This window comes from Mytilus trossulus, chromosome 1 (genome assembly GCF_036588685.1).
Source record: "Mytilus trossulus isolate FHL-02 chromosome 1, PNRI_Mtr1.1.1.hap1, whole genome shotgun sequence".
In the NCBI taxonomy this organism is placed as follows: Eukaryota; Metazoa; Mollusca; class Bivalvia; order Mytilida; family Mytilidae; genus Mytilus; species Mytilus trossulus.
This window is the reverse complement of record NC_086373.1, coordinates 68,171,455-68,186,254: the sequence shown is the minus strand read 5'-3', so window position 1 is coordinate 68,186,254 and position 14,800 is coordinate 68,171,455. Positions and strand designations below refer to the sequence as shown.

Sequence of the window (14,800 nt, the reverse complement as noted above, 5' to 3'; positions counted from 1 at the left end):
TTTCCTTAAAATTACCAATTCAGGGGCAGCAACCCAACAATGGGTTGTCTGATTCATCTGAAAATTTCAGGGAAGATAGATCTTTACCTGATGAACAATTTAACACCACGTCAGATTTGCTCTAAATGCTTTGGTTTTCGAGTTATAAGCCAAAAACTGCATTTTACCCATATGTTCCATTTTTAGCCATGGCGGCCATCTTGGTTGGGTGGCCAGGTCACGCCACACATTTTTTAAACTAGATACCCCAATGATAGCTGTGGCCAAGTTTAGTTAAATTCGGCCCAGTTGTTTCAGAGGAGAAGATTTTTGTAAAAGTTTACTAAGATTTACGAAAAATGGTTAAATATTGACTATAAAGGGCAATAACTCCTAAACGGGTCAACTGACCATTTCGGTCATGTTGACTTATTTGTAAATCTTACTTTGCTGAACACTATTGCTGTTTACAGTTTATCTCTATCTATAATAATATTCAAGATAATAACCGAAAACAGCAAAATTTCCTTAAAATTACCAATTCAGGGGCAGCAACCCAACAACGGGTTGTCCGATTCATCTGAAAATTTCAAGGCAGATAGATCTTGACCTGATGAACAATTTAACAACTATCAGATTTGCTCTAAATGCTTTAGTTTTTGAGTCATTAACCAAAAACTGCATTTTATCCTATGTTCTATTTTTAGCCATGGCGGCCATCTTGGTTGGTTGGCCAGGTCACGCCACACATTTTTTAAACTAGATACCCAAATGATAGTTGTGGCCAAGTTTGGTTTAATTTGGCCCAGTTGTTTCAGAGAAGAAGATTTTTGTAAAAGATTACTAAGATTTACAAAAAATGGAAAACAATTGACTATAAAGGGCAATAACTCCTAAACAAGTCAACTGACCATTTCGGTTATGTTGACTTATTTGTAAATCTTACTTTGCTGAACATTATTGCTGTTTACAGTTTATCTCTATCTATAATAATATTCAAGATAATAACCAAAAAACAGCAAAATTTCCTTAAAATTACCAATTAAGGGGCAACAACCCAACAACGGGTTGTCCGATTCATCTGAAAATTGGTTTTTGAGTTATAAGCCAAAAACTGTATTTTACCCCTATGTTCTATTTTTAGCCATGGCGGTCATCTTGGAAGGTTGGGCGGGTCACCGGACACAATTGTTTAACTAGATACCATAATAATGATTATGGCCAAGTTTGGTTTAATTTGGCCCAGCAGTTTCAGAGGAGAAGATTTTTGTAAAAGTTAACGACGCCGGACGCCAAGTGATGATAAAAGCTCACTTGGCCCTTCGGGCCAGGTGAGCTGAAAAGGACCAACATATAAAGTAAAGTACTGTACACAAAACAAAATGCAAAGCTAAACATTGCGAAATAAAAACTAGGATATCAGGTGCTCCGGAAGGACAAGCAGATCCTGCTCCACATGTGGTACCCGCCATGGAGCTCATGTACAAAACCGGTGATAAAAGTAATCAAAGTTACCAGGCTGATAATTTAGTACGCCAGTCGAGCGTTTCGTCTAAACAAGACATCATTGACGCTCAGATCAAAAGAGTTATAAAGCCAAACAAGTACAAAATTGAAGAGCATTAAGGACCCAAAATTCCAAAAAGTTGTGCCAAACACAGTTCAGGTAATCTGTTCCTGGGATAAGAAAATCTTTAGTTTTTCGAAAAAAAAAAAGCACTGTAACTGACCAATTAATTGATATTCATGTATGGTAACACCAAAGTGCCGACTACTGGGCTGTTGATATCCTCGGGGACTAAACGTCAACCAGCAGTGACATCGACCAAGTGGTGCAAATAGGTACCATGATTATAAGCCTTATTCCGTTAATGAACATGTTTGTTGTTGTTCTATGGTTCGCAGGTTGTGTCGGGTATCATATAATTTGTCTCGCGTTTCCGTGTTATAAATGTTCCTTTATTTTCTTCGGGTTTGGTTTGTTACCCAGATCTGTTTTATTTCCTCAATCGATTTATTACTTTTGAATACGGGTATGCTGCTACTGCTTTTATAAGCATTTGGAGAAAGAGGAGAGGATTTTGTCTGACATATGGAGACATTTGGAGAAAGGGGAGAGGATTGTGTCTGACATTTGGAGAAAGGGGAGAGGATTGTGTCTGACATTTGGAGAAAGGGGAGAGGATTGTGTCTGACATTTGGAGAAAGGGGAGAGGAGTTTGTCTGACATTTGGAACACATAGATTTAGACAATATACGTATAGTGTCTTGAAATATGAAATTTATTTGTATGAGGCTTAGAAACGGGAAAATGCGAGGTTCTACCGAGCATTTTCCCGTTTCGTGCCGAATACAAATAAATTTCATATTTCAAGACACTATACGTATATTGTTTTTATACTGAAATCGAAAAAAAAAAATGAAAAATGAAAAAAACATGTAACAAAAATTGTTAAAAAAAGTGTTTGGAATTTCCCTCTTGAGGTACCATTTTGGGGTATTTCCCTATGAGCGTAGTCCAGGTGGTAAGACATTGGCGTATTAAGGAATTAGAAAGGGAAAATGAACTTAATTAATATTATTTGATAAACATGATATATAAATAACCAATTTGAAGACATAAAAGTTTAAATTGAAAAAAGTTTGACCATTGTTACTTTACGTTGTCATGGTCGTGACGTGATGTTGTTGATGAAATACAATAAGGAGGCGGGGCTTATAGGTCAGTTGGGGTCATTGACGTATAAAGCTAACGTTTATACGTATAGCTTTATCTGTACAGTAAACTAGCTGATTGCAGTATAAAGTCATTTATGAAACATGTATCCTAGCGGTCAACCAGTTCGTGGTGGCGTTCGTAAAATTTAAAACTTCACTACTTGGAACTCTTTGGTTTGATAGTTTACTTGTGAACAGTAACTCCCTATCAATGAAAATTAGGATATGAAACACAAGTCTAGGAAAATTGTATCAAATGGGATATATAAACAGTTTGCAGACGCTCCTGGAATGTTGCTACAAAAAAAATTGAACGTTCACATTTCGGAAACTGAAATCATCTCTTTTGTCATAAACTTTTGTTTTTAACCGTTCATCATTTTCAATTTCTAGTTAAATGAGAAGATATGAGGATGGCTTAACCGTATATATTGTATCTTTTATGTAAAGTTCGATGGGATATATGCGTTTAAGATAGTCAGTAAATTTTGAATTATTAAGCGAGGGAACATCATCCATATAAAGTGAAGTAAAGGATACTGCTAACTTATTTTGGTTCTTCCTAAAAAGTTCCTGTTTGAAGTCAACAATTGAGTGTCGCAGTTGCCCCCCCCCCCCCAGGGCATGTCGATTTGTTCTTAAAAAAATGTCTTTCAAACGTAACAAATATGTTGACAATCAACAAATAAAGCAATTTGATAATGACTATCTCAGAGAAATTTTTGTTTGAAATCAAAGGGAATTTCATTTTACAAAGTATGATTTATCCTTTCCTAAAACAAGATAATTGTATCTACGTTGGACATCCTTTTTTTACAGACAAAGCAGACCAACTATTTTAGTTTGAAATGCCGAATACTTGTGTAAAGTAAAGTAAAAAAGTCATACATTGTATGTACTTGAAAAGTCCTAAGAAATTTTCTTTGAAAGACAAAGCAATGTTAATTGCTTTTAAGGAAACACAGAACAGTCATATGATTATATTGGATTCCTTTTTTGGTAAGCGTCGTTATGGATAAATGTAGAGGATTGTCATTTCCTTATTCACTTATCAAGCAGGTAATGTAATGTGATTTCAACACGAAAACAACGTTCTGGGCATTTATCTGCGGAAACAGTGTTGTCATGGATGTAGGACAGGATGTGTTTGGTCCTAAAAGAATGATGTAACTAGGGTATACATAGATTCACTTAATTCTTTTCAATTCTGACTTGTATTTACAACCACACAGCATTTGTTCTTTCGAAAAGAGTCTCTACGTCTGCATTTTCGCGTTTTACCCATTGTCTTGCAAAATCCTCCACTAACTCCGTCAGTATTTTGAAGTTTTGTTGTCAATTGATGGGTTAAGCTCAAGATATTTCGGGGCTTGGGATAAAACATTTCGCTCAGAAGTGTTATTGACAATGTTTAAGTCACCAGTTATAATGTCGCAGTACAGTCGAGGACTATGATACAAGAATTGTTGGACGAAATAGATGTGTATGCAAGCCATTTTAGTTTCAATATATGACTTATACTGCAGTTATCATCCCAAATCTTAAGGTACAGTTTTGGTATTTATTTGGTTAATTCTATAGAGCCTGAAATATCACTTAACGAGTACATTTCATGATCCAAATTAGACCATGCATTACTAGAAGCCAAACCACTATTAAATGGACTCGTTACTTTTGATGTTTGCTTCTTTTATATTCAACAGACAGGTACTTTATGTATGAGAAACAAGTAAAATATTTAAATTTCAAATAGGTATTTTATTTGTTAAAAAAATCAGGAAACAATATACTATGATGGTATTGAATTACCCAAATTTCATTTGGTGCCAATTGGTTATCATTATATCATAAAGTAACATCTATGCGATTTAAAAAAAGAATATCAACTTCTTTTATATGAACGGGCTGAAAATATATGTTCTACACCTCCAGAGGTGAGATTGTATCGAAATCAACTCATTTTTAAATTTCCAACTTTTATTTCTTAGCGTCCTCGATAAACACCAATATCAGGTAGAGCCGATGAAAGAAGGGCGAAAGATACCACATGGTCATTCAAATAAAAGGTAGAAAATAAACTGACAACGTCATGGCTAAAAAAAGAAAAAGACAAACAGACAAATTATAGTATGCTAGAAACAACATAGAAAACCAAAAACTAAGCAACAAGAACCCACCAAAAACTGGGGGTGATCTCCGGAGCTCCGGAAGGGTAAGCAGATCCTGTTTTACATGTGGCACCTATCGTGTTGCTCATGAGATAAAAAAAACCTCCCCCCCAAAAAAAAACCCACCTGTCCATTCATAAAGCAAAATTCCTTCTACTGGTTAGTCGAATCAAAGTCCAGACAAGATCGACTTGTGAGTTTCGTACGTTGGCTTAATTTTTTCATTAACCAGTGTATTAGCTCTAAATTCTAATAAAGGATTCATTTCTCAGTCACATTTGACATTTTATAGATTAATATTTTAGGTCATTATTGGAAATATTGCTCTTTATGTGTTTCAATACATATATATCCAAGGCATTGAAAATAAGGTCAGCATAGCTAATGCATTTGTATTAGACTTTATATGTTCCTGATGTCGGATAATCGCTTCAGACGCATTATCATAAAGATTTTTTTCGCATATTACTAAGAAAAAAATTAACCTTTGAATTGAATTAAGCTCCAAATTTAATATGAATAAGCAAAGATATGTGGGGGTATAATTGTTAATGAGATAATAGCCCAACACAACAACGCAGTGTTATACTGTTTTCACAATTCGGGGAACTGAACGCTTCTGGGAAAGGTAAAACCCGGAATTCAAATCAAACACACGCACACAGTAAAAGTATTATATTTTCTTTGAGAAAATACAAATATGAAAACATAAATATTTAATTTTAATTTACATGGTATGTACAATATGTAGATAAAAATAGCTTTTGTAGTGTGAAATGTTTGGCAAGATAAGAAAATATCAAATGAATTGGATATGTCCATCCACTACATATAAAAGAAAACAAGGTACAATCTTTTGTCTTGTAAAAAGACTAATATAATTTTAATTTAACTATTAAGAACTTATTTTTTTTCGAAATATAAAGAACTAGAATTGAGATGCGATGAAATGAAATGACCGTTTAGTGGTCATTAAACCAATTTTACTTGAATCATTTTGGCTTTTCACGGTTCAAGCACCATTCGTTATGTACATGTACCTCGACAAATGATGTGAAATGAATTCTTAGTAATGAAAAACGTAATATACGTTTAAATGTGCATATGATGAAACACATACGCGGAATATTCTAATATATATTTATATATACATGTATCACAGACAATAACAACAGTGATATGGATTATATCACATTTCAATACCAAATATCATAATTATGGTTCATAATTGTTATCAACAAACTTAAGTCACGAGGCTGAATGTCAGTTTCATACGCTCAGGTATGTCGTTTTCTGTATCCAGTTGTACGTGAAGTGCGTACGCCGTTAATTAGTCATTTTCAGCAACATCTCATTCTTGTCATCAGAAACTTTTAAAATGGGTCACAATGCAAAAATGATATGCTAGATCTCTATAAGCAAATACGTAATGTAAGTAACCATATATTTTCAGTGCCACGTGGGAATTATCAAAATATCATGTCATATTTGTCGTTCTTCGAAACCTCAGCTAGAAGTCATTAAACGACGTTGATTATTTGCAAGTGTATTCTTCCGTTCGTTCGCTGCACTTATTACAATTGACATAACAACACCAATGAAATTTACAATTGCACGTCCATGTTTTTGTGTATTGGTGTGTATTGTAACCACGCCCACAACACATTAAGTCACAACCGTCAGTTTCGGTAGAAGTCCGATTGCATGTTCTCCCGACTGTTCCCAATGATCCTTTCAGTGGATCATGATCACAATAGTTAGGAGATTTTTCTAAATAACAAACGTCTGATCTCCTAGGCTTTGTATGTTTATTTTTTAATCTTTTTATTATTAGATGTGATGGAACTTTATTACGTTTTGCTTTTAGTGTAGTCACTAATTTAGCTCTTCCATATTTTTTCATTATATAGTTTCCTATTTTTCGAAACGTTGGTAGTGTTGTCCAGCATGTTTTCGTTGTACAGGATCCAGAAACACCATGGCACTTGCACCCTGTTTCCATATTTTCTTTTACTGCCTGAAATAATAAAAGTTAATCTTGGTAACGACATACCCTTTGATTTAAGAAATTAAAATTTTCAATTATCGAACTTCTTATCTATATGTTATCATTCTATATATAAATGAGTTGATAGAAAACAACCAGCCAGCGATTCTAATACATATAGGATACATATTTAACGGTTGTACAACAACATCAACAAACAAACATAATTAAAGAAGTTCTAAGATCTGTGCAAAGATACTGATTAAAGATTAATGATATCAGGATAAGATGAAATAAAATCGTAATGAGAGATATTTTGGTTCAATAAATGGCGTCATTAGTACCAATCCCTTTTCAAAATGTGATAAAACATTGAGGAACAAACGATTTAGGGCCAGTATTTGGATGTCAAAGATACCCGTCAACGTCCACTTAAGTATTGGGATGTTAACATACGCAACAACGTCTGCTTAGTATTGAATGGTCCACTTATCTTTTGAAAATAGTTTTTCATTATGTTAAAATAACCATAATTAATTACTTAATTGATAAGATACCATTTTAACGAAAAATTAAATAAATTCAACTTTGAACTTATGATAAACCAGTACACAATACCCTGATAGAGATATCCGGATGAGATAAATATCTTGGTTGAGATAACCTCATATCATTTAACATCAAACGAGACAGCCTGCTATTGGATAGCATGCTGTCGTCGTTAACTATACAAGCCCTGTGATTAAAGGGACCATCTTATTCATTTTGTCCATTACTATTTAAAAAATTGTATTTATTCACTTGAAGATGCTTTATGATGCAAGGATAGTTAAACCTTCAGGGTTATTAAACTTTTAAAGATAATGCTAAACGGAACTGTATACCTATCATTGTTATGTTTTTATTAAGCCATTGTTCATACTTCAATAGATGCATATTTATGGCTCTAAAGTCTCCACAAAAAACGAAACTAAACCAAACAAAATCATCCGACTTTTCTATTAAAATACTTCCTTTCCTTCTCTCTTTATGTCATTATTGTAAATACGTTCATAGACATATTGATAGTTACACATATTTAATCCGAGTTATCAGAGATTTTTTTAAAATTCTACAGACTTCAGTTTGGACCAATAACGAACGAGGATGTAGAATTTACAAATCTGATAACTCTGATTAAATATGTGACAGTATCAATATGTCGATGAAAGTATTTTTGAAGCCAGAAACGTTTTATATTCATATACCTTATATTAACACGTTGGCACATAATTTTCGATACAAATATTTTGATATTTTTTAAGTTTGCCTCCAATTTCTTCAGGCAAAGTTTGTGTCAGAGGGTTAAATTTTACAGTGTATATTTCGAATTTTGTATTAATAAAACTTTGAAGCTTCGCATTGCCGGTGTCTTGTTTGTTTGACATATTACTAAAGTATAAACTAGTCATAAAATAAGAACTTAGATTGGTATGTGTCAAGAGGAAAGCACCCAGATCACTTTGATGTTTTGCATTATTCAGTGACAAATTGTATTCTCGACGCGATGTGGAGCTAGATATATGTTGACCTGTAGACGTCTCTTGGTTATGGGTGTCGTTGGATTGCAATCTGATTGACACATACCCCACATATCCTTTTATAAATAAACAAGACAATACAAGACACCTTGTTTTGATGCAAATTCAATAACATTTCAACTTGATTGTCTCTTCATTATGTTAAAAGGTAATACAATTAACATACCCAAATGGATGTGTATGTCTTGATGGTAGTTGCTCTAATATTGGAATATTTCAAACAAACAAACTACACCCACTCTTCTAAGGTCAGAACATTTGAATCATTGTGGTTTTTATTTGTAAAGCAAGTTTAAATCAGTTGTAAAATGAAGATAATTGTTTAAGGCGATATTATCATTACTTGGTTGGACAAGATATTACGTATGCTTATTTATGTTCAGTAGATTTTCAGTGATTATTTTCAAAAGTATAATTGTATCTTGTCAAAGGACAGGTGTCATAAATTTGATTAAAGAATTCAATGACAATTTTGTCATAATTTAGGTCTCCTCAATAATTATATCTATGGCAATAGGACTTGCTTGGGAAAGAAAAAACTAAAATGACTTTTTTTCCAAAAATGATAATTAAAAATAATGTGTTTTGCAAGACATAAAAAAGATTCTTTCTACTACTTAGAGATTTAAAATATGAAGAGGATTTTTATACCTAGGTAAATATACTTGATATCATAAGTCTTTTAAGAACCTTGATGGACACTCTTATTGAAACTATCTATACTGGTTTACGCCGTCAAGATAAAAAGATTTAAAACTTTTTTGAAAGCTAAGAAACAATCACGAGTTAACGCTTTGTTTAATTACTAAAACTACAAGGAATTAAATATGTGCTAATTAAACACTGATTTGTAAGGTCAAAGATCACGTGTCAGAGATTAACAAAAGATCTGAAATTGTTTTTATAGGTATCATAAGGTTCTCCAAGTGTACGATTTCAATATAAAACAGTTTAAACTTTCGTCCGAAGAAAAATTTAATATTGCAAAGCAACAGGTTTTTTTATTTGTGTTATCTGAAAATGATTGAAATAAAAGTTTCAAGTTTCTTTTCGTATCTTCTGTGTTTCTATTGTTCAAACTATTATCATTAAATATACACAACGTTTTTGTTCTTTATGTCGCATGTTTCATAAATCAGACATACGTATATTGATTTAACAACATATTGATTGACAATTGCCAGATATATCTCATCTGACTTATAAGATAGACACAACGCGTGAAGGGAAGGTTCACTTTGAGCTCTCAAGTTTTAACTTCTGACAGTTATTAGCAGCAAGTGTCAAACTTGACAAGGGTTGAACACATATCTATCCACGACATGCAAAATTCTTTGCATATTGATATCTGCAGTTCATTAGTTTTAAATACATATAAAACGTTAAAGAGAAATGAATGACGTAGGTGATTTGTATGAGCTTCGTAACATTTATCTAAAGCCATAAAATTACTATGTAAATGAAGTTAACTCCCAACGCAAGGGATTCCACATAAATTAAGGTATACCACATACTTAAAAATGTATCAACCCTAAAGTATATATGACAAATTACATTCCCACAATAATCCCCACTTTGCAAATGAGGATTAATACGGTTTAATAAATTTTTCTGTTATCAACAATCAGTCTGCAGCTACTTTTTAGAACTAGAAAACATTGTGTACTAGTATATATTTTGTCAATCATTTGTATGTTGGGGAATTTCAAAACTTTTTTTAATATAGTCAACAGTAGTATACCGTTGTTAAAATTTCTATTAAAATCGATTAATAGGCAGAGTAACGTAACAAACAAAACCTGAGATAATCAAATGAATTATTGAGGGATCAAGACCAGGTGAGTCGAAATGCTTATGTACAATGTATGCTCAGTAACCACGATGTGATTTAGAGACGTAATTAAGGTATTCTATTAGCTTTTTTTTTTTTTTTTTTTTTTTTTATCTTAACGCCTTATGGGAGCCTCATGTAAAACAAACACGCGTTTTTTGTGTTATATTATAAGCATGAGATCTTTGATTACAATTAATTTACAACAATTAAAAAGATAAAACTGCTGATTGATGCAGAATGTTCGAGTCAACTTGTAAGTCATGACAAGACACACATTGATGCGGTCGTTTTGAGTAAATTAACTGTTCATTACACCAAACAAACATGGCATCTGAAATTTTTTTTACACATTTTGGATTTGAGCGCTTATGAGCATTGTATATACAAACGCGCGGTTCGCTTACTAAATTTAAAACATCGTAGTTGTAATGAGATTTCACACTACTATGTATGTTTTGTTTTATTAAATGAGAATATAGCAGCTGTATACATACATGAAATTGAAGAATTTTATTGTTTAAGATTCGGAATCAAATAGTTTTCGATCAAATTCTTAAATAAAGAAACGTTTTGGTCTTCAAAATGAAGGGGGAAATATACATGTACCAAATTAATTAAACAAATAGACTAATAAAAGCCCTCAAACATTACGAATTACATTAAAATACAGCTTTTTTAACCAATTTAAACATATTATGGACTCAGATGAAATTTATACGAATGTCGATATGCCTTAAAACTCCCAGAAAACGTAACATAAATCGCTTTAAACTTTCTATCTCATATTTTATTTCATTGGAAGAAAAAGTAGAAAATCTATAAACAAACTTCAAATGTAATTCTACTTGAACTGATAGTTTATTGAGTGTAATATTAATTGTTTTCTTGCCTTTGATTGTTGCATCCTTTTAATGGAATTGCGTCGTCATTTCCATATAATTAGTCTACTCGAAGATGTAAATCACAAAATGTGCAAAAACATAGCGTGAAGTCAATTCAAATATATTTTACGTTCCAATTTTCTCAGCAATGATATTTACAATTTAATAAATCAGCGGAAATACTAATGGACATTTTTTAATAGTTAAAAACACATCATTTAAGCAAGATTTGATTTATAAAGATAAAAATGTCTGAAAATAGATTCAAATCTAAATCAGAACGAATATGTTCATTTTAGGTCACATAAGATAGTTTGAGGCCTAATAAAATCCACGTACCGTCATTCAAACAAGTTGCGAGTAGAATGCATGTATTTTCAAAAGATTTTACAGGGTTTATTTGAAAATATTTGCAATACTCAGTTTTGAAGACAGTACCATTTATAAAAAAACCCCAGGTACATTGTATTCGCTTATCAAAACAACAGCCAGTCTGTTAAAATAGTCATTGAACAAATATGCGTCCATGACGTGAACTATCAATTGAATAGCATTTCAAAATAAAGTTATGTACTCAAGACACCCAACTACAATTTTGCATTGCACTTACTTAAACATAAGGAGAACATGCTCGATGTTACAGTATTACTGTGTGTTCCTGAATAAACTCATCAAAGATATCAGGACTTAGTTTTGTATATACGCCAGACGCACGTTTTGTCTACAAAAGACTCATCAGTGACGCTCGAATCCAAAAAAGTTAAAAAGGCCAAATAAAGTACGAAGTTGAAGAGCATTAAGGACCAAAATTCCTAAAAGTTATGCCAAATACAGCTAAGGTAATCTATGCCTGAGGTAGAAAAGCCTTAGTTTTTCAAAAAGATTATTACATTATGAATATCGATGATGTATAGGCAAATTTGCAAAAGAATACATAGGGGTCATTTTCACCATTTAGACAGCGTATATATTTTTTTAATTACAAACAAACACTTTTTGGGTGTATATTTGTTTTTAAAGCTGCTAGAAACGAGTTTGATTTTATAAAATGAAATATCTTTAAATTCAATTTAAAATCGTATTAGAATTTGTCATTGTTACACATTTTGGATGAAATGACCTTTAAATAACATTGATAAGAAATATCATCCATTATGTTTTCTCTTTCTCCAAAGAAAGGATAGCGTTTCCAAAGTGTGCGGTATTAAGTTGAAGAGAGTCAACCACTCTTTGTAAACACTACAGGCAGAAATTGTAAAAGAACACCAAGAATTAAAATTCTTACAATACGATATCTTAATCAAATCATTATGCAACTTAAACTCTTATGACAGTACATTAATAAAACTGATAATTCACTTATACATCAATTCTGACAGGAATTGAAATAAAATAATATGTAGTATGCAACAATATGAATGTACAAGGTAGAGATATTACTAATCTGAACTTAGATGAGGTCGGTTCAAGACAAAAATACATATAATAGAACGTTCTTTCAACTCGCATAAAGTCATCTGTTATAAACAGGTCATATTGTCATGCGATAGTACAATTTATTCTCTATTTTTGCCATTGAATAATTCTGACACCTAGGAAGATATTTTTTAAACAATTCAAAATTATCGTAAATTGGTGTCGTTCCGTCAAAAACTAGTGTGCAACAAATACTTTACGTGTTATTTAATTTTAATTCCTAACATCTATAGTTATTTGATACTTATTTTATCTATCTTGTATGTTTTGTATAATTCTTTAACTGTCATATTATCTGCACCAAAACTTTATAAAAATTATATAGTGCCATGTTTTAATAAGTTCTGCCAAGTATATTATCTCTGAAAAATCAGAATTATTTATGAATGACATTTTGCAGTTATCTCGCACTATATAAAGTGTTTAATTTAAAGTGAATAAAATACTTTCATGTTTGGCAGAAGAAATTGAAGGATTATTTGACATATCGACAAATACCCATGATACTTGCAATATAAAGTCGGACAAATCGAGAAAAAACTCAGTTAAATAAAGCAACAAGGTCAATAGTTACACATTTCACTTGGAAACTGAACAAAGCTAAATATAGAATTATGCACAAAGAAGACGACAGGAGTTATAATAAACTATTTGACATCATAACAGACAAACAAAAAACATAACTCCTCCGAAAACAATCTAACAACATAACAACGGATAACACATGATGGTCAGATCAGCCCAAAAAGTACAATTCTGGCGGGGTTTAACAAATTTGCGCATACCCCAACGTTGGTAGTACTAGACTATATGTTCGAACTTTAACACGTTTATAGCTTGCTAGAATAGGATGGTCACTAACTTGGAGAATGATGAAAATAAAATTTACGGTACCAATTTCCCTGAAGCAGATAAGAATTTTGACAATAAATGTATCATCATTGATGCTAAAGGTATCGCGAAATCTCCAAAGGGCAAATGGCCTGAAACAGGATGGAGCGAAAACAGTTTTGTTTATGCGGTGTGGGATGTGTTCATTTTTGAAGTCCGTACGGTGACGTATAGTTGTTTTAAAATTTCAGTGGTATTTTGGTCTCCTGTGTGGAGTTGTCTCATTAGCAATCATACCACGTCTTCTTTTTTTTATACTGAATGCTGAATTACCATTTGTATAAAGCACACGTTTAATTTAATAAAACATAGAAACACTTTACTATCAATAACAGATATAAATAACACTAAATAAATTGAAAATAATTGTTTTAAGTTTTCATTGAATAATAGATGACTGGCTTACAGAACACGAAATTTAATAATTGTTTTATTTCATGTAAATAGCGTACAAGACTTATTGTTTCAGTACGAGAAATGGGATTCATATTCCGTGCTTCTTTTTTTCTAAATAAAATGTTTACCTATCTTTATAGAGTGAAGAATATAGAATGCATATGAAGGTCTCTTTTTTAAGATTACATTCATTCTGATAAATGTTCAATGTATTTTTATACGTAACAGAAACGGTTATTAAAAAAGTGTAATGTCTATAACATTAGTTTAATATTTCGTTCTAAATTTTGAACAAAACTATAAGGCATGTATTTTTGAAAGTTGTTTTGTATACTACCATAGTTTATTCGAAGACTTTCTGATTGAAATACTAGGATCGTTAACAAGATATACAATTTTCTATCGAATAGGTCCATATAATTAATCATGAATATTTTATCACCCGCAGGAGTTTCAACATCTACTTGTCATCAATTTGTTTGAGATCTACTGTGACTATTCTGTTTGGATTTCACCCCTACATGTTTGGTTGAACAATCATTGAATGAAAGATCTTTTAAAATATTTCTATGATTCAATAAACTATTTATCAATATTTCTCATATTTTAAACTATCGATAACATTTATTTGTAAATAATAACCTTTTCATAATTGCTTCTTAAACATGCTTTGCATTTCGCATTTTATTAATCGAAGGTGAATTAACTAAACTTTATAACTTAAGCACTAAATGGTCTCAACACTTATTAAAAAATTTGAAAACCTTCGTGTAACTAAAAATATAATCATTCATGTTCAAATATAAATTAATTTACAATTAAACAGAAATTATTGGATTATATACCACGCACTACTATTAACAATATGATAAATTCTAAATACTGTATCA

At 31.8% G+C, this 14,800-nt stretch overlaps 1 protein-coding gene across 4 annotated transcripts in view; it reads right to left on the bottom strand.

Moving 5' to 3' along the window:
• Window positions 1–5,525: 5,525 nt before the first annotated feature.
• The window catches only part of LOC134683116 (protein Wnt-7b-like), a 72,442-nt gene continuing 63,167 nt past the window's right edge, over window positions 5,526–14,800 (bottom strand). For all 4 annotated transcript variants that reach the window (XM_063542219.1, XM_063542237.1, XM_063542230.1 and 1 more), the window contains exon 4: window positions 5,526–6,882. In XM_063542219.1, coding sequence (XP_063398289.1) covers window positions 6,400–6,882 — 483 coding nt within the window. In that variant the 3' untranslated portion in view covers window positions 5,526–6,399. The remainder of the gene's footprint in view (window positions 6,883–14,800) is intronic.